At 41.5% G+C, this 19397-nt stretch overlaps 1 protein-coding gene across 1 annotated transcript; it reads right to left on the bottom strand.

The window, feature by feature from the left end:
• Positions 1 to 2199: 2199 nt before the first annotated feature.
• si:ch211-235m3.5 (BICD family-like cargo adapter 1) lies at positions 2200 to 18009 on the bottom strand. Its single transcript, XM_023961787.2, has 10 exons — positions 17502 to 18009; positions 16020 to 16235; positions 11196 to 11315; positions 10404 to 10550; positions 9804 to 9974; positions 8539 to 8706; positions 7842 to 7919; positions 7409 to 7521; positions 6739 to 6859; positions 2200 to 3079 (listed from the first exon to the last, which is right to left on the bottom strand). The coding sequence occupies exons 1-10, from the start codon at positions 17745 to 17747 to the stop codon at positions 2846 to 2848; spliced, it is 1614 nt and encodes a 537-aa protein (XP_023817555.1). The 5' UTR covers positions 17748 to 18009; the 3' UTR covers positions 2200 to 2845.
• Between the last annotated feature and the right edge of the window lie 1388 nt (positions 18010 to 19397).

The following is a 19397-nucleotide window of genomic DNA, read 5'->3' as shown; positions in this document are numbered from 1 at the left end:
ACTTATTTTTTTTTTTTTTTTTAACTTGTCCTGTCCAACAGCTGGGCAGACAGACGAGAGCTGAGGGCCTCTTGTGTTGGACATATTTTGCTTTAACAAGAGGGGTTATTAATCTTCTGACAAACCAAAGGTATGTCTGAATAAACCCCTTTTGTAATTGAGGCCAAACTTTATTAATTTCAATCATGTCTGAAAATCTTTGGTGTTGGACCGGACGGAAAAGGAAAGAGGGGAAGAAGAGAGAGGGACGTTAGAGAGAGGGGGTGGTAGGGGGTGATAATAGGAGGGGAAGGGGGATAAGACCATGAAGCAGCATACAGCAACAAGTTTACTGGTTGTTAATCATTATGGTAAGGTTCAAATGTAGTACAAAAAGGGCGGGGCCTGTCCACACACACACTCAAATGTTATAAACACACCTGCTAGCTGCAAAAATGTCCACCTGTTGACATGTACACAAAACAGATAGTGTTCACACACGCATACTTATGCCTTAAAACCAACTAGTGTGAAATATTTCAGTCATTCAGTCATGCAAGCTATTAGTGCAAAGGTGAGCTAACACCAGTGCTCAGGTGAGGTTTTATGTTCTTCTAAAATGGATGGTGGAACGTGAAAAGAAGGAGGGAGAGTGCCCAGCCATCCCCACCCCAAGACCCCCACCGCAGCAGCAGCGGCAGCCGGAATCCCCCCAACGCCACACGGGAACCGGCAGGGAACAACCGCCGCCCGGGCGACCAAGCCCGCCACCCAGGCCAGGGCCAGCAGGGCCGCCGCAAGGCCCCCAGAGCCAGAGGCCAGGGAAGCACGGAGGGAAAGAGAGCGCCGCCCCAGCCCAACCAGGGGAGCAGCCCCCCCGCCGCGCCGGGAGAACCCAACGCAGAGCCCCACCGGAGAAGGACGCCCACAGCCCCAAACGAGCACCCCACCACCACCCAGGAGTTCCGGGCATCCCCCCGCCCCAACCCCAGGTACGAGCCAGGACCCCCCAAGGGAGACCCGCTCCGCACTCCAGGCAGCCATCCGCCCGGCCCACGGTTGGTCCAGGGAGGAGCGAGGCAGGGGGCCCGCCGCCCCCGCCCAGGAGGGGGGAACCCCGGGGAAAAAAAAGAGGGCCCACAAGGGGTGTTATAAATATGGCCCGACCAGGCTCGGCCACAGTTCGAAATTTGGCGGGGCCCAGCACTCAGGAGCAAGGACCAGAACCCACCCCCCAGGGACCAGACACCCCCGGCTCAGATGTAATGTGAACTCCCCCACCGCGCGGAGAGAGCACCGCCGGGCCCAGGAAGCCGGCACCCCGGGGACACGGCCGCCGTTGCAAAGGGGCCCGCACCCCCCACCAGGTTGTGGAACTTATTAGTTTTTGGTCTCAGATTTTGTCAAATAAATTTCCCATCAAAATGCGACTTATCTGTTTTTTTTTCTACTTTATAATGCATTTTTGGGCTGGTGCGACTTATGCTCCGGAGCGACTTATAGTCCGGAAAATACAGTACTTTTTTTTACATTCCGTCTCTCACAGTTGGAAGAGCCCCGTAATTGACATGAAAGTCATCTATAAGTGGAAAATCTTGCAGAATTATGACTGACATATTTTTATAATCCCACTGTCATTTAATCTCATCGACATCACTATTTTTCAAAGACCTGAGTTCTACTTTAAAACATTTAAGAGGTGAATTCAAATGGGTTTGACAATTTACAACAAAAATGTCATTCTGTTAAGTTCAGAATGCTTAAGGACTCTGTGAGTTGGTTCTTTAGCCTCAATGTGTAAGGCTCTGTATCATTATAATGGTAAATGACTCTATACTTAGAGAGTGCTTTAGTACCTTCTTACAAGGCCCAGAGCCCTTACAGTCACACACATTCACCCATGCACACACACACATCCACGCACTGAAGGGGGCTCTGCTGCTGAACACTGGCACCAACCTAAAAACCACCACACGCTATCTGGGCTTCGACACATGGATGGGCAAGGTGGGAATTAAACCTCAGATCTTCCAATCAGAGGTCAACCGCTGCACTACGGCTGCAATAAGCAACAACACACAATGCACTTAAAGGCATCCATCTGCACTGCCTTCTAAAGCAGTTATTTTCCCGATCTTGTTCTGGGTTGAGGTTGCTTGTTCAATTTCCATTTTTGCCCCCCCCCCACCCATCAAAAATCATAACAACAAAAGTCAAAAAGATCATTTAAGGTTTTATGAAAATTTTCAGCAAGGGATGTTAGAAAACAACAGAGTTTACGTTTGAGCAGCTTCAAAGTTGAACACTGAGTCACTGTAAATAAACAAATATGTACTACATACAGAAAAAAACATTTTTTTTTAAACTGTACATTAATTTACATAAACTTCTGAGATTTTTTAACAGAAAAACCCCAAAAGTATACAGTTAAATAAAAAAATAACTATCATTACACTTTAGCTTCTTAGATTTAGTTTGACGTTAAATTCATAGAAAATGAAGTGTTTAATCCTTTCTGTGCCAGACTTACCTTGCTTTTGATTTGTTCATTTAAATAATCTATAAACATTTTCCACTGATCTGCACTTGTCATGTGTTTACCAGATATTCACAAAAACTAAAGAGCTTCACAATATTACAAAATAAGGTATGTACAGTCTGAAGGTAGTTTTGTGAAAATCAAATATCAAAGTGGTCACAGTGAAACGTCTTTCAGAACGTGTTTCTGAAACTAATCTTTGCTTGCAGTAGCTCCGGTTTTCAATGTCTTTGAGGTTTTTTCGTCCCCACATTTTTGAAGTCTTCTGACTTATTTATGTTGTTTCTTGTCCTGCAGTCAGTGGAAAGATGCAGCGCTCAGTGTCGATTATTTGCCGTACTGTGAGCCTTTGCCCCGTCTCAACCAGTCCTTCCAGGGAGCCTGAGCTTTGTCCTGATTAGTGTCTGAAATCCAAGAGGAGGACGGCTGGCGTGTCCAGGTAGAAGCCACTTTGCTCGGTCTGCGGAAGAATGACATCCCATTGGAGGGGGGCTTCTTCTGAGGCTGCTCCGACTGCTGCTGGGACTTCAGCTGCTGGTTTATGACAATTTGTATGTCATCCTGCGGAAAACACGAGAAGATTACATTAAAAGTTTGAAATGTAAACGTTTTCTTTTCTGAATATTTAAACAATTTGAATGATCCATTTGTTTTTGGCATATAGATCAATGTATTTGTGTTGGATTATTATCAATTGACTTAATTAGATGGAATGCTTTTGCCCGTTATCATCTTTCGTTTTCTTGTATCTCATTAATTTTCATGCAATTTACTGTAAACCTTACAGATATATTTGAATCATCGCAAGCCCAGTTTGGATCCTAGCATCTTGGCCAACTATAGACCGATATCAAACCTGCCCTTTATTTCTAAAATCCTAGAAAGAGTTGTAGTTAAGCAGCTTTACTGCCACCTACAGGACAACAGCCACTTTGAAGACTTTCAGTCGGGGTTTAGACCTCACCACAGTACGGAAACTGCACTAGTTAGAGTCTCTAATGACTTGTTATTGGCCTCAGAAAAGGGACTACTTTCTATGCTGGTCCTGTTGGACCTCAGTGCAGCCTTTGACACTATCGACCACGGTATTTTACTCCATAGATTAGAGCAGGACAAAATATGTCAGAGGATCTGCTCTCCAGTGGTTTAAATCCTATCTGTCCGATAGGTATCAGTTCGTTAATGTAAATGGCCATTCCTCTCAGTGCACTCGAGTCAACTATGGAGTCCCACAGGGCTCAGTCTTGGGACCCATCCTGTTTACGCTTTATATGCTACCCCTAGGAAACATAATCAGGAAACACAGCATTAATTTTCATTGTTATGCCGATGATATGCAGTTGTATTTATCCATGAAGCCTGACCAGAATGACCAGATAGAGAAACTGAACGCCTGCATCAGAGACATCAAGACCTGGATGACAATTAATTACCTCCTCTTGAACCCAGAAAAAACTGAGGTCATTATACTTGGTCCTAAAAACCTCAGAGATACTCTGTCTGCTCAGATAGTCTCCCTGGATGGCATAAGTATAGCCCCCAATTCCACAGTTAGAAACCTTGGGGTTTTACTTGACCAGGATTTATCATTTAAGGCTCACATATCTCAGGCGTGCAGAACTGCCTTTTTTCACCTGCGGAATATTGCTAAGATCAGAAATATACTTTCTAAGAGTGATGCTGAAAAACTCATCCATGCATTTGTTATGTCGAGGCTGGATTACTGTAACTCCTTGTTAGCAGCGTGTCCTAAGAGTTCCTTAAGAAGTCTCCAGCTTGTTCAGAACGCAGCAGCTAGATTGTTAGCTGGAACCAGCAGAAGAGATCACATCACTCCTGTGTTAGTTTCGCTCCATTGGCTCCCAGTTGATTCCAGAATCAAGTTCAAGATCCTCCTGTTAACCTATAAGGCCTTACATGGAATGGCCCCGTCCTATATTAAGGACCTCATAGTCCCTTACCATCCAATAAGAACACTTCGCTCGCAAAAGGCAGGACTGCTTGTGGTTCCTAGAATTAGTCAAAGTACGGTTGGAGGTAGAGCGTTTAGTCACCAAGCCCCTGTTTTATGGAATTAACTCCCAGCTCATGTAAGAGAGGCCGACTCAGTTCCTACATTCAAAGTTAGACTGAAAACATTCCTCTTTGGACAGGCTTATTGTCAGACTAGTTAGTATTCAGAGATTATTTAACTTAATGTTAATTTGTTTAAATTAAACTTAATAATAACTATTTCTTTTAAAAGGCTGCTAGAAGTTGAAGCTGGGGTAACTATGGTGCACTGGGGTTCTGTCCTCTTTCCTTTTTTTACTTCTACCCTTCCTCTCCTCTATTCTTGATCATAATTTATCATTTAGTTCTCCATGCCTCTGTTTGGTGCAGTGCGATTCATGTATTGTCCCTCTTTTCCTCTCCCCTCCTGGGGAGTGGGAGTGCTTCCAGACTCCAGTTGGCTCATCCGTGCTCCAGTTCCTGACCGTTTACCTCGCCTTTGCTCCTGCTCCTACACCTGGCTGTGGATCCTGCCTCTGGCTCATCTCTGGCTCGTCTCTGCTCTGTACCTGACCGAGTACCTCGTCTCTGCTCCTGCTCCTACACCTGGCTGTGGTTCCTGTCTCCGGCTCGACTCGCGCCTTTGACTGTCCCCACAACCACGGCTGGATGAAGCTCGTCTGCTGGACTTTTATATATGTAGTTGTAGATTTAGATAAGTTAATTCTTCTCTAAGAGTTCTGGTAAATCGCCTGTCCGTCCTGGGGGAGGATCCCTCCTTCATGTGGGCACCCCTGAGGTTTCTTCGTTTTTTCCGGAATCCGTTTTTTTTGGGAGTTTTTCCTTACCGCGAAGGGGGGTCTAAGGGCAGGGATGCCAGTATAGCTTAGTCAGTTTGTTAGTTCATTTTAGTATTTTTCTATTGAACTCTTTGTACTCGTGATCCTTTTGATTTCATGTTTTACTTCGAAGCCCATCGAGACGACTGTTGTTGTGATTTTGGGCTATACAAATAAAATTGAATTGAATTGAATTGAAATTGAAAGTGTAAAACAGAGCCTCAGACTATAGACAGGCTTACATTTCATCACTATCCATAAGCTATTATCTGGAGGGAATCATTTTTAAAATAGAGAGCTAAAATGCGTCACAGTAGCAGATATATTTGTGTTTTAAGCATATGATTTACAACACACTATCAAATGACCTTTTCTCGAGCCATAAAATTAATATTTTCAACAGATATTGAATATATCTCCTACATAATCTGTACAGTAGAGTTCTAGAAAGATAAGACAGAAAACTGACTTAGTCAGGAAAATGTTGTCTTATGTAAACAGTCTTACAATTATACTCTTTAATTTTAATAAACAAAAAGCAAACTATTAACTATTATGGATCAGAGGATTAAAGTTGATTATTGTGCCTGTTCTGTATAAAATGACCTGAAAAGTTTGGAAAAAAAGGTCAAAAACTCTTTACTTAGACAACATCTAGAAATGTATTCACCAAATTAATGCAAATAGCCATAGAAATGTCAAATTCTCTATCGGCTCTGTGAACTCTTTCTGTATTGTGAATATGGGGTTTACATAATATCAGCACAACCTGCATCTTATCTTTTGTACAGCAAAGCTAATCAGATCAGCCTTTAAGGTATGGCCTTATCCACAGTATGAGGTAATCTTTTTTGAGATATGACAGTTCTGCATCATCACATTAGAACTGGCTGCATTTAGAGAAATGTATAGCCATCTGACCAAACAAGACCATTTTGCAAATCCTGTTATGGGTTATGATTGACAATTACAAAAAAGATTCAAAGGATCATTTGATCAGAATCCTTAGTTTAATGATGGGGAACCATTAACACATTCAGACCTGAAACAGTATTTTATCTGCTCATGTCCCACAATCAGTAAGGAGGTTCTAGGATTAATATCCTAGAACCTCCTTACTGAAGAAATAAACATTTGTTCCAAATTAAATCTTAAATTGGTAAAATTTAAAACATTAAAATCTGCATTGATATTCACATATATCCTTGTTTGACCCTAATTGTGTGGCCTAAAATGAGTTTCTGGGGGAAAAAACAGCAACTTATGGTCCTACGATAGGATTTTATCAAGCCGTAGCACAGGAGACATTTTAGGACAGTAAGTGCTGCAACGTAATAGATGATGCATTAGGACATTATGGACCTTGGAAAAAAAACAAAAGAGGCTTACCTGCCAGGCCTCCAACTCCTGTGACAGCTCCAGTTTGCGTTGGATGGCTTCTAACAGCTGGTTGTTCAGAGACATCATGTCATTTTTGCTTCTCACCAATTCAGTTTCCATCATGTTCTTCCTACAAAATAAAACCATTTGAGTCATTTATTCGCTTTTACGTTGTCTAAACCTAAAAGCAAAAGTTCAACATATACAGTTGAATCGGTTAGTTCAAAAGGGGCCCAACTCCAAGAGGTTTGTTTTTCCAGAGAAGGATTTTAAAGGAAGGCTACACCAAATGATTAATACTTTACCCAGATTTAGCACCAGTTCATAGCTCACAAATGCTATAATATGAAACACCTCACTTTTATCATTTCAGAGGACCAGCAAACTAAAGTCTCTGGACTTGGGCCCTTCGTGAATTAAACAGGGGCGCTGCCATATTGGAAAACTAGTGCTGCCATCTATGGGACTAAGCTAAACCCATGCAAGAGATGCCCAAGTCCAGGAATATTGCCCTTAATGCATTTTAAATGTCAAGCATAGTCAATAAATTACTTGGGGCCCCTTTTGAACTAACCGATTCAATTGCAAGAGTGGCTGTAATTCTGCAAGCATGTATATTACAAATTACTATTTTTTTGGTTACTTTAATTTCCATATTGAGAAATCATGAGTAACTAACTTGGCTATGGCTTCATCTCGGTCTCTGATGGCCTGTTGGACCATGTCGGATTGATCCTGAATGCTTCGCAGCTTTTGCTTCATCTCAGCATTTTCCTGCTGCAGCAGAATGTTCTGCACAAGAAAGAAAGCAAAATCACAGATACACTTTTATTCTCAATGTCCCTTTATTAAAGCAGCCGTGATTTAAAAAAAAAAAAAAAGGCATTTGTTTTAATTTTTTTAATTTAACATTCACAGGAGCATAATCATCACTGAAATGGAACTATTGAATGAAACTAAGGGTTAATAGTTGTAAATTCAAGGTCAACAAGAGTATAAAACCTAATTGTCTGGGGCTGCAACCAGCACTAAAAGTCAGTTGTGGTGCAACCACATTTTAAAGTTAGGGTGTGGCTCTTTGTAGTTAACATATTTGTTCATCAGTGGGTTACCTGATCTCTTAGCTCCTGAGTTGTGTTTAAATTCCCACAGTGATCCACCGTCCTGCTGACAAAACCCAGATTCAGCTCCTGGGTCAGACAAAATGACAGAGAGATCAGGTGTCAGACATGCATGAGAAACAGAAAAGGGTTTGTGTGCCGTCAGCCGACTTGCACTCAGAGGGTGGAGGACTGGATCTCGTTACAATGTCTAACGGACGCTATGGGTTTGAATAGCGAACACAAACTGGACAACTGGATGTTCTTGCCAATGGCTAGAAAGGCGGGCGGCACAGAAAGGGTGTCAGTTGAACCCCTGGGACTGGGATCTAGTCCCAGGGGTCATTATTTTGTCCCTGTGGAAACACTTTAGTAACTCTAGATTCATGGCAATGGCATTTTCTCATATTAAAGAAAACACACAGAAGGTATTTTACCCTTACTGCAGCTAGAGGAAAAAATATAAGATTTAAAGACGATTCGTTGTTTTAAAGGATGCATGTATCATAAAGCACATTGATAAGAAGCAAGATTCCTAAAAACTGCCCACAACGTGCATTTTAAAAATGGGACACGAGACAGCAAGCACTAACGTATTGCAATTTAATGATATGGAATCTCAGACTTTGATCAAATAAAAGCTTAAGTTTTCTTTTCATGTCCGTTTATCTTGAACATCAGTGCTTCCATTTCCTTTCTTGACCCTCACCTGGGGGCTGGATACTCGAGTTGCCACAGTTTCTGCCACGCCCTTCAGCTGGTGCAGCGTGGACACCAGGTCCTCCTGTTCATGCTCGACCTCTGACCTCCCTGAGCTGCTCAGACCCCGGGTCAGTGGGAGAAGTAACTGCAGGATGGACTGCATCTCTTTTGTCATCTAAAAACAATGATAGAGATGCATGTTGCTTCAAAACAAAACCACCAAGTATTGTGTCAAAGCAATGACAACTTGCATCAGGTATTTAGTGAAACAACATGACCTCATTTCTAGTTTTAACTTTCCTGACTAAACCTGTATAACATGACTGCTGATTTCATGATAACAATGCCATGGAACAGGCTTTTAAAGCACAGTTTCAGTTTATGAAACCTCAGTTTAACCACTGACCTCTCCTGCAATGTGGTCATGATGAACAGGAAATATACCGAGTGAGTCACGACCATCAACGCATGACACGTTTTCCTGCTGCAACACATGACGGGTGAGAAAACTTCTGTCCTCTCTCAGAAATAATTCAAACTTGTATCCTTAGCCAGCATGGTTTCTTTGTTTCTTCTCTACTCAAGGACATTCACACCATCTTTTTTTTTTTTTTTGCCAAACAGAAGTCACACTGACATTCAAACTTGTAGAAAATGTTCTGTCGTTGTGTTCCTCCTCATTAACGCTGCAACTGGCCAGTGTAGGGCCTACAGGAGGGTAGATCTCCATGCACGTCTTAAGCTCAGTGATGTAGTGTTCAGTGATCACAGGTGCACACTGTCATCTGGTTAGTTGATGAGGAAACAGGCTCGACAGGTAAATAAAACAGCGTGATGAATATATGAATCAGTGACTCCATTTTTGACATCAGGGCAGAGCTTTAAAGTGAAGGTCTTCAACATTTAACACTAAAAGAGCCTCATGGACCAAAACTCAGGAGGAGTCACAAAGCCTTACTTTTCCCTGCAGACAAATACAACACCGCTTTGTATCTGCAATTCTAATATATATAAAGAACTTAACTTTTTTGAATAAAATAAAGTTAAAAATAACATATTTTACCCTGAATTTAATAAAGCTTCAAAGGAGGAATAAAAGAGCTACTTGTTGCTCTGGAACCTGCTTTAGAGTTTGCTGGTTTCCCTTGGTTATTAGGCTTGCTCATCTACCTTTATCACAATATATCTAGGATGTCTTTTAGCCAACGGGTGTAAAGATTTTATAAGTATATCAGCTAAGCTTCTTTTTTTTTTACTAAACTTCAAGTCTACCTTTTCTTTGCTGACTCCATAGTCTGCGGTTTCCAGCTCAGACAGCAGAGAGGCATCTCCGTGGCTCCTGTTCTCCTGCAGAGACGCCTCCTCTTGCAGCTCCTCCACCTGAGCCTGCAGCTGCTGTGAGCGACTCCGCGCCACATCCACCTCCTGCCATGCCTCAGCAAGCTGAAAAAGAGGCATTCGTGTCAAGCATATGCCAGGATTACAGGCTTTCATATGAAGTTAAGAAGAAACCATTTAAACTGACACAAGACTTTATTCATCCTTTTTTTTTTAATGAGTGTGGATGGTTAATGAATGAACTAATGATTTTCAGCAGTGCGGAAATCCTGACATGACAGATTACAACTGGCTAACTGTCAAGAAACTAAATAAAAACAAGTGGAATCCAGACTTGTGAGGGAAAAGAACAATGACGAGACTAAGGCGCCTGTTTCGCAATTCTTTCCTCAGTCCCATCGAAACCCAGGCTGTCAGGCAGAGAGACCCTTTTGTTATTGAGGCTCCCAGTCTAACAGAGTCGCTCACTGCTAAAAAAAAGTGACTCTTCCTGTGTCAGAGGGTTTTCAGCGCTTGTTTTTGTGTGTTGCACACCTGCTGGCTGTGTTGTTGGTCAAGTTGTTCATGCTGAGCCAGCCGTGAATGTAAAGAGGCTAAACTTGCTCTCAGTTCAGCATTTTCTCGACATGCATTCTCCAAGCGCTGCCCCAGTAGCTCTTCTTTCTGTGTGAGGAGCAACATCTGAGGAAAACAACAACAACAACAATATATCAATACAGATTTAGCTTAAAAATAAAAAGATTATCGTATGTGACCTCCAAAAAGGGACAAAAAACCCAAATGACTTTGTATTGACCATAGAATTCTTTTGAACATATGTATGTGCATTCTATGCATTTATGTAACTGTTCTAGAAATTAGGACCCACTCCAATAAAAATCGTGTTTTTGGTATTTTAAACATGTTCTTGTACCATTTTCTCACGATCGAGGACAAATATTAAAAAAATTAAGATTAAAATTGCATTTCTGAGTATCTTTTTTTAAATTCAAATTATGAACCAGGATCAGATGAGAAAATGCAGTTTGAAAAAGCCTACAGCTGTAATGTAGCTGCTTCAATTGGCAAGCCACAAGCCCCCTGCTCCGCTGTATTCTGAGGCATCTTCTAGGCAGACAAATGCAGTCTAAGCAAGTAGAAACCATGTCCTAGAAAACGACACAGGTTTTTTGGATTTTGCCTAAAAACTACGAGACCCCTGGGAATGCTTTTACAACGAATCAAAAGACGATCAGAGCAGGACTTTACAATAACAGTGGATAATCAGCAGCCATTTAACCAAATCTTTGACAAGAATAATGTAACACCTGTGTTTCTGGTGCTTACCTGCTCCTTCATGGCACTGATCAGCTCCTCATCATGCTGCCTGTCCTGGCTTCCCTTTTGCTGGAGCTCCTGTTTCAGAGCCTGCAGCTCAGCAGACATGCTTTTCTTCACATCCATCGCCTTCAAAGGGAAAAGCACAAACGCAGCACATTCATGAATCCAGTAGGGAGCTGTTATGTAGTGCGTTTTCTCAAGATAAAAACAGTAAGCAGTGGGTAAAGGACAGAACAAAGTCTTGTAGGCAGAAAAGTGAAGTCCCCTGTAGCAGTCAATAAACTATTTCTACCTGTAATAGGGGGTTACTGGAAATTTATGTCAAAGAAAAAGTAAAGTAATGCATTACATAAAGGAAATCATCCAGTAGCTAGACTTTTGTCATTCATCAGGTGAGTGCCAAACATGTGATCAATGACAAATTTACACTTTGTTACTTCCTTCTTGGTAATGAGTCGGTTTGCTTGAAAGGAATGAAGAAATGGAAATTTGTAGCATCTGCAAAGCATCATTCTCAGATCAGAGGAGGCTAGGTGTTAATTATACCTGGATTGCAGATATCAGTCTTGCACAGACATACAGGGTAGGTTCCTGTTGAGTCCCAACCACACCCCCCCTTTTCTGCAAAAGTTGTTCTGTCAGCGTCACAAGCAACAAAGGAAATGTTACAGGAAACCAACATGATTTCCTTTGCTCTTTCACTGGTTTCTCAATCAATAAGAAAGTATTGACTCACTCAGGAAAAATACCAAAATAACAGAAAGATGTTACAGAGTCTGCTCAAGCTGACCAATCCCCCCCCCCTTCTGTGTCTTGCTCTAGGACCCTAATTCCTCTTTAGTCAGCAGTTTGGCGAGTCACTGTCAGGTCCCATCATCACCAAATAATGCAGGATAAAAGGCTGCGCTTGGCAGCAGATGGAGCATGGGGCTATTTGGTCTCACCAGTGACATCATTTAACAACAGAGGGGCAGGGAAACTTGGACATCATGAGGGTAAAATTAGAAGGGACAGCTTAAGAGTGGATGGACAGAGGAAGTGAGGCAGACAGAAGGTGTTAACGTGTCTATGTTGGTGGATACAAACAAAACTCTACATGGGAACCAAAACTGATGAGAAGAGGTCTGTAAAAAGGAACCTTCACCCCCCCCGTTAGTTGTCAGTATGGCGTCCTCCTCCAGCCAACACGGGCCCCCTTTGACAATAGAAACAGCAACCCACTGAGAAGTCCCAAAACAAGGGTGGAAGCAGGACGCTCGCTTCACAAGTATGCTGAGATGATGTCCCCTCACGTGGCCCCCCAAGCCCATTTTACAACAGAAAAGCTTCTACCAGCTGACGACCCCAGCCACAGCAGAGGCCCTCGGGGAGCAAAAACAAAAGACAGCTCACCCCTGGGATGCCGGGGCATTTGGACATGAGAGGAAAGATCAAAAGGAGAAAATTACAGATTAATATCTCCCTGCAATATGCTTTGTTTTTCCCCGTTTCTGTGAGCTGGGTGATGCTAACGGAAGGAGCAAAGGTCACTGGGGCTCATATGTGTAGTTTTTTACAACAACAACAAAAAACAACATATGGGATTTGTACGAAAGTACTCAGTACTCTCTATGGCTGTAGAGTAAAAGTTGAAAAAGGTATAAAGTATGAAGTATAAAGTATAAAAAACATTTTTCAGCTACATAGCTTTTTATTTTAAAAAAGGTCTAGATATAGGAAAGGTATACATTTGAATTTACTTCATGCTAAACGGAAGCAATAATGGAAAAAAGTACTCAAAAACCTTTGAAAAGAAACCAGATTTGGGTAATAGAAAAGAGTGTTATTATTAGTACTACATAAACCTTATGTATCAGATTCAATGGCAGTTCTACTGCAAATTATTATCAGAATAATAGAAGGGATATCAATACAATAATCATCTTTTTTCCTCCAGGACTGGTAATTTATCATGATGGCAAAAAGAAGTTGCTCTAAATATGGTTTTCCTGCCGACTGCATCACTACCTGTGAGATCCATGCAGTTAAAACAGACAGGAAAGAAGAAAAACTAATTAGAAGTTAAAAAAACAAAAACACAAGCTGACTTACTGCAAGATGATGTCAAAAGTCAGTAAAAAATTTGTTTCTAAATTTCTAACAAATGTGTGAGACTAACCAAAGTGTTTTGTGTTTCTGTGTCACACAACAGACCCCCCCACACACACACATACACACACACACACACACACACACACGTGCAAAGTATCCTGTTATACTGAAAGAGAAAGCAGATGCTATCCTAAACCAAGGCACAGTAACAATACAGCTGTTTTTAGAGCAGTTAGGTTGCTGCAAACTGAGTGAAATAACTTGTATACCATGCCTTTTAATGATGAGACAAACACTATTCGTCTTCGCAGGTCATTGAATTTGCACCAGTTAGACTCAATTCTGCGCCGCCTCATTTTCCTTGATGCTACTGTCAACACTTCCACTACTTCTCAGTCATCCACTGCCAGGAAACTGTCATTAAAGCGATTTCAAACAGAAGCATCCAGCAATGTTTACCCTAAACAGCTGCCAACGGAGGAATAGTTTATGTAAAATGAAAAGATGGGAACAAAAAGATCATTCAAATAAAAATACCAGGAAGATTGCTACTCTGATCATCTTCTCAGAGAGTTGACTTTAGCTGGACCAGACACTGTGACATCGCTGAACAGCTCTGGAATGCCCAGCAAGTTTCCGACAAAAGTCTTTTTATGAGAGTTATCAAAGACAAAAATCCTGTCATGCTTCGTTAACTGTTAATATTGTGAAGCTTTCCTGGAATTGGAAAATTACACCCAAAAGTTATGTAAATCCATCTTTTATGAAACCGGTTAAAGGTAAATATATTATCTCAGCAAAACTACAAATGAAAAACACCTAAAGAGACGTGGGCCTTCTTAAAACAAGAAGCTCAAAAGCACACCTCAGATAATTTTTCTTTAATGCGTTAATTTCTTTAAAAAAAAAACAGTAAAGAACATTTAAAAAGTAACAAATTCACAGCAGATCTTTAAAGGATTTTCATCATAAGGGTGTCAAGAAATGGACGCTCAAAATCAAAGCTGACACTATGGAAAGATGGTCTAAAAATTCAACTTCATTCTTTTAGGGTGTATTTAGATTGTGCTGACGTGACTTTGCCGTCTTCTCCTTTCAAAATCCCGTATAGATGATGTTTTTGTTTCTTGATTCGAAAGAACTGAAAAGCACATCTGGGGTTACAAAGGTGGAAAACAGTTGTTTTCTGAGTCACTGTTTGATCCAACGGATGAGTCAGATATAAAACATAGCAGCGCTTTGAGATGATTATTGCTCTGGCAAGCGTTTGTGACCTTAAAGAGCTCTTCTATTGATTTTTCTGTCAGCTGTAATTGAAGATCTACAGAGACTTTATGCATATTTTTGAGTGTTTGCTGCACCAGAGCTTAGTTATCAAATGATTTCTACAAAATTCACCCCTACAGCATCAACGACACCAACGACCACATCAGGTAACTCTTCACTCTCACCTGACCTCGCAGGCTATCGTTTCTGGCCTTTACAAGCTCACAGAATCCGTGGATACACACCAACAACACAAAATATTTCCTCCACTTCCTTCTCCTGAAGTGGTTCAAACAGACCAGACGGATTTTATCTAAATTGTCTTTTTCCTGAACCTCCCAGGAGTCCTGCAGCTTTTCTGCATTCACGGTCCCTTCTTCTTTGGACCTTGACTTCTGGGAGGGTTTTGGTGCTGCTTGGATTCACGTTTAACTTTTGTGCTCAACTTTTGCCGCTCGCTGCAAAAACAACTCAAGCAAAAACTCGGCTCGGTGACCGGTCGAGCGGGACACAAAATACCGGGGACGCTTGGCAAAAACAGTACTCCTTCATACCACGCTTTCTCAGGCTGGAAAAACACTCAAGGTCGCCCAGCTGCAACGTCCAATAAGCAAGTCCAGTTTGACTGATAAGAAGCTGTAGGGAGCACGTCACCAGCTTTATTTTCCTACCAGAGATTAGCGTTTCCTTGGTATCCAGAGTCGGGGACGGCATTCAACTTTAGACTAAAGGAAGATAACTCGTTTTGAGTCCGCTGGATGCTCTCACTGTTCTTGCTCATTACATCAAGAAACTGCCCAAGTTCAAGTTAAGCTTGTTACTTATTAAGCAAACACATGAATATTAAAACTGTGACTTAGAACTGTGGCTAAGGATTATTTTTATAACAGAGCCATCATCTCATTTGTCTTCAAGTAGGTTCTACTCTATGGTGTAATGGAAAAGTTTAGGAGTAGTTTTATTTTTATTTTATTTTTTAAATCAATAGCCTGAACGATATTCCGTAATAAATTGAAACCTCTGTGTTAAATCTGAAATTAGGTCAAAGCTTTCACTGCCCCCTAGTATTTACATATAATTTCCATCCTGCTCCACGCCACCATGCATCATTTGCCTAAAGCGAACAGCCCATTCCTAATGTCATAACACCCAACAAACAATCTCCATGCTTTTATTTTCAGCTCATATACAACTTTCTTGCTCTGTCAGCAGCCTCATAGTCTAACCTCTGTCTTTCCTAGAACAACACAGACTGATATCTAAGAGGTTACATTTCAGCGTGAAGATTAGGTAACATCCAGACTTATCTAGTTCAACTCAGATTGCTTGCAACCTTGACAGCAAGAGTTTGTTTCAGCCGAGCTTAGTTCCCCAGATAGCCAGGAGGTGTTCTCTGCCCCATATTGAGAAGTGTAGAGAGAACATGATTACACTTTCCATAACTCCCCAAAGCTGCACTCAAATGGGACTCACCGCGTTGAGCTCCCCTTTGAGGCGGTGCGTCTGCTCGCTGTGCTCCATCTGAGCTCGACACTTGTCCTTCTCGGCCTCGCTGAGCGCCTGGTTAAGTCGCTCCACCTGGGAACTCAGATCCCTCACATCCCTCTCCAGATCCCCCACCTGGCTCTCCCACTGGGACTGGCTGCCCTCCAGCTTCAGCTGCAGCTCATGGCGTCCCTGCTCCAGCTCCTGAACACAAGTAGAGAGGAATAACGGGGCAGGGGGAGTTAAAACATCTCAAAAGTGCTGATGAATACTGATATCTTATAAAAGGTGTTACAGATTGAATCTGACTGAAGCAAAACATACAAAGTTAAGCATCAAATCTACATTAAAGTAAATAGAACAGGAAAATAACAGTTGGTCAATATTTAATATAAAAAATTATTCTAAACTTGTGACTTAAAAAAACATTTCAATATGCATATTCATATTCTTGAATGTCTGTCCTTAGTTCTCAGAGGGATAATTAAAACTGACTGAATCAGACCATCATCGTGAGAAACCACAGAGGATGTTATTTAGTCTGTGGCAGAGACAAAGCACTCTAGAGCAGCACAGGTGCTGTGCAGGCCACCGTTTTCTTAAATCCTCACACAAAAGTCTAAGTTAGGTTAAGCCTTAACCGGTAAGGGTTGCAGGTTACCGAAGGATAAAGCATCAGTAAGAAACTTCAAGTGGTGGCAGAAAGTGGGATCCTTGTGAAAAACGGCATCCGTGTGTTCTTCGTGGAATGTTTTTGAGTTTGGCAGGGGCACACTTACAATTAGGCTAGTGTTCTGAGCTGAACACTTAAAAAAATGTTTAAAATTATTTCTAAATCCTTGAATTAAAAAACCAAATCTCTGAAATGACATAAGACTGCTCATGTGAAAGGTTTCGTCCTCCCCCGTCCCCATGTAGAATGGACTATTCCATCGACAGCAGGTCAAATATACAATCAATTTCTTTAACATTTAAATGGGATTTCACTTTTTTAAATCCATGTAAAAACATTTGAATTCTTGACATTGACAATGTCTAAAAACGTGCCTGTAAAGAGGTTATTCAATGGACGTTTGTTTAGATAAATAATTACTGCAATGAGCCCATTGCATTGGGGCCCCTTGCGATTATTCGCCTGGGTCCCCCAAACTGCTAAGTCCGCCCGTGGAGCAGGCTTCTGGAACCTCTTTGAAGAGAGTGAAGAACAAATAAGGGGGCCACATTTTGAGCAAAATGCCATTTTGTTTATTCTGTGCTTTTAATAAATACTTTAGTCCAGTATTTTCATCAATCATAAATGTAGTCTGAAATAAGAAATGCTTGTAAAAGCGCCTAATACCGCGTGTCCAAACTTTAAGATAACTCTGCGCAACCAGCAAGGGAACTTTTAATAAAACGCATCTGTGACTATCTATCTTAATTAACAGTCGACATTTTTCTTATTTCGTTTTTACTAAAAAGAGAGCTTACCTCCAGCTTGTCTGCGTATTGTTCGTGCAGTTTGTCGCTCTGCTCTTTGAGCTGACGGTTTTCCAGCAGCAATGCCTTTCCCAGCTGCGCTGCCAAAATAACCTCTTCCTCCTTTTGTTTCAGAGCAGCCACCAGTTCAGCGGGGTCTTGATAGTCTGTTATTTCCTCCACCCCGTAGTCGAAGTAGAAATCGTCCTCCATGTCCATCCCTTTGGACTGGAAGTTCCAGCCACGCAGCTGATCCATAACTATCTAACTTTCTTAATTCTAAAAGTAAATAATACCTAAAAACAATAACAATAACATCGATGATGTGGTCCTTTCTTTACGCCATATCCACGGTCAGTGTGAGAGTGATCTTGTCGTGACGGCTGGTGTCTCCTTTGCTTTGTGGGAGTGTGCTTCTGTCACCTGAGCCTCCGTCATCCTGCTCCTCCACCTGTCCTCATCCGGGACTCTCCGCCATGATGCGTCATCATGGAAACCCTCGAGCACCACCCTAAGCAGCATTTTTACCAAAGTTTTAGGTTCCATATACAACCAACCGCACACCGCAGACTTCTAAAGACGAAATGTGTCCTGTTGTGATCCTTCTTTTAGTTGTCATTGATAAGGAGATTGGTAAAGTCCTGCTCCACTTAGATTGTGGTCTATTGTCAAATTGTTCCCAGTGGTCATTTCATTATGACTAAGCCGTTTTTAGACAAAAAACAAAATAAAACAAAAAACTATCTTTTTCTATGACATAGTTTCTGCAGAGCAGCAGGAGTTCACTGGAAGTTCACTTCTGAGTTGTGGGTTAGACTGAAGTAAGCCTCCACTGATATCCCATCATCCCATAGTTTACAATCTCTCCTGCGATCTTACAGCCCCTCACAACCCCAACCTAACATTAGCAGTGCATAAAAATATGGTTAGGGATATGGGACATAGCTAGCCTCACAGTTTTGAGCAGATCCCAGCTCAGACGAGGAGGACGTCAATGCACTTATTTGACTGGAAGTACATGAATCAGAATGGAGCAGGGAGACTTTGGCCCACCCATTTCATTTTCTGCCACAACTAAGTGTTTTTAAATGCCATTATTGGGTCTGATCTTGATTCATCACGATCTGAATACAGAAATACTCAGAAACAGTTTGAAGCTTAAATACTGTTATAAGTGTCCTCCATCATGCTACCAGAACATGTTAAAAACACCATTTTCATTACAGTGGGTCTTTCATTGCAGTGGGGCCGTGCTGTTCTTAAGCCTTTTATGGTAAACCATATCTAAATATGATAATATATTACCTTTGGCACACTTTTGACCGACAATACTGCATAAGTTGTCAACTTTGAAGCTGAATTTAAAGTGATCTTGGTGCACATCCTGTATATGTAGGCAGATTATAAGCAGTAAAAAGTGCGTGTACCGATGGCATAGGACCTGTAATAGCTATAGGGAGTCAATTGTTTCAAGACTCCAAATTGATGCACTTGCAGAAAAGTGCAATGCTGCTTTACAACGCATTTTTTTTAACAGTTTGAAAGCCTATTTTTGTCTTTTTATGGTCCCACATTTGTATTAGCCCCTGTAACATGCATTTGTGCGATGAGCACCACATCTGAGGAATGAATGTCGTTTGCACTGAGAAAAATTCTGTCAAAATTCTCTGTAATAATCTGTCAAACAGGAATCTACTACAAAAAGAATGATTTGTTTTAACTGGAGTATCAAATAAACCTACAAAAATCTACATTCAAGTTCACAGTAGGAAGACTGTCTTCATTCTGTTCTCTCCCTGTCATCTCTTACTTCTTACTGATGTTTTTTTTCCTGGACTGTGATAAGGTTTGAATCATCAGTTTGGTACAGGTCCGTCCATGACCCCTTGTGGAAAGAGTTGAGATTTT

Source organism: Oryzias latipes, chromosome 13 (assembly GCF_053564925.1).
Source record: "Oryzias latipes strain Hd-rR chromosome 13, Olatipes_Hd-rR_3.1".
Taxonomy (NCBI): domain Eukaryota; kingdom Metazoa; phylum Chordata; class Actinopteri; order Beloniformes; family Adrianichthyidae; genus Oryzias; species Oryzias latipes.
Note: the sequence above shows the minus strand (reverse complement) of the source record. Positions and strands in the feature narration are given on the sequence as shown.

Excerpts from the sequence above, each read along its gene's own strand:
- si:ch211-235m3.5 (XM_023961787.2), bottom strand. The coding sequence starts at position 17,747 with ATGGATCAGCTGCGTGGCTGGAACTTCCAGTCCAAAGGGATGGACATG. Across the intron at positions 7,920-8,538 it reads CTCGAGTATCCAGCCCCCAG|GAGCTGAATCTGGGTTTTGT; the intron begins GTGAGGGTCAAG and ends TGTCTGACCCAG. Across the intron at positions 3,080-6,738 it reads AGGAGTTGGAGGCCTGGCAG|GATGACATACAAATTGTCAT; the intron begins GTAAGCCTCTTT and ends TGTTTTCCGCAG.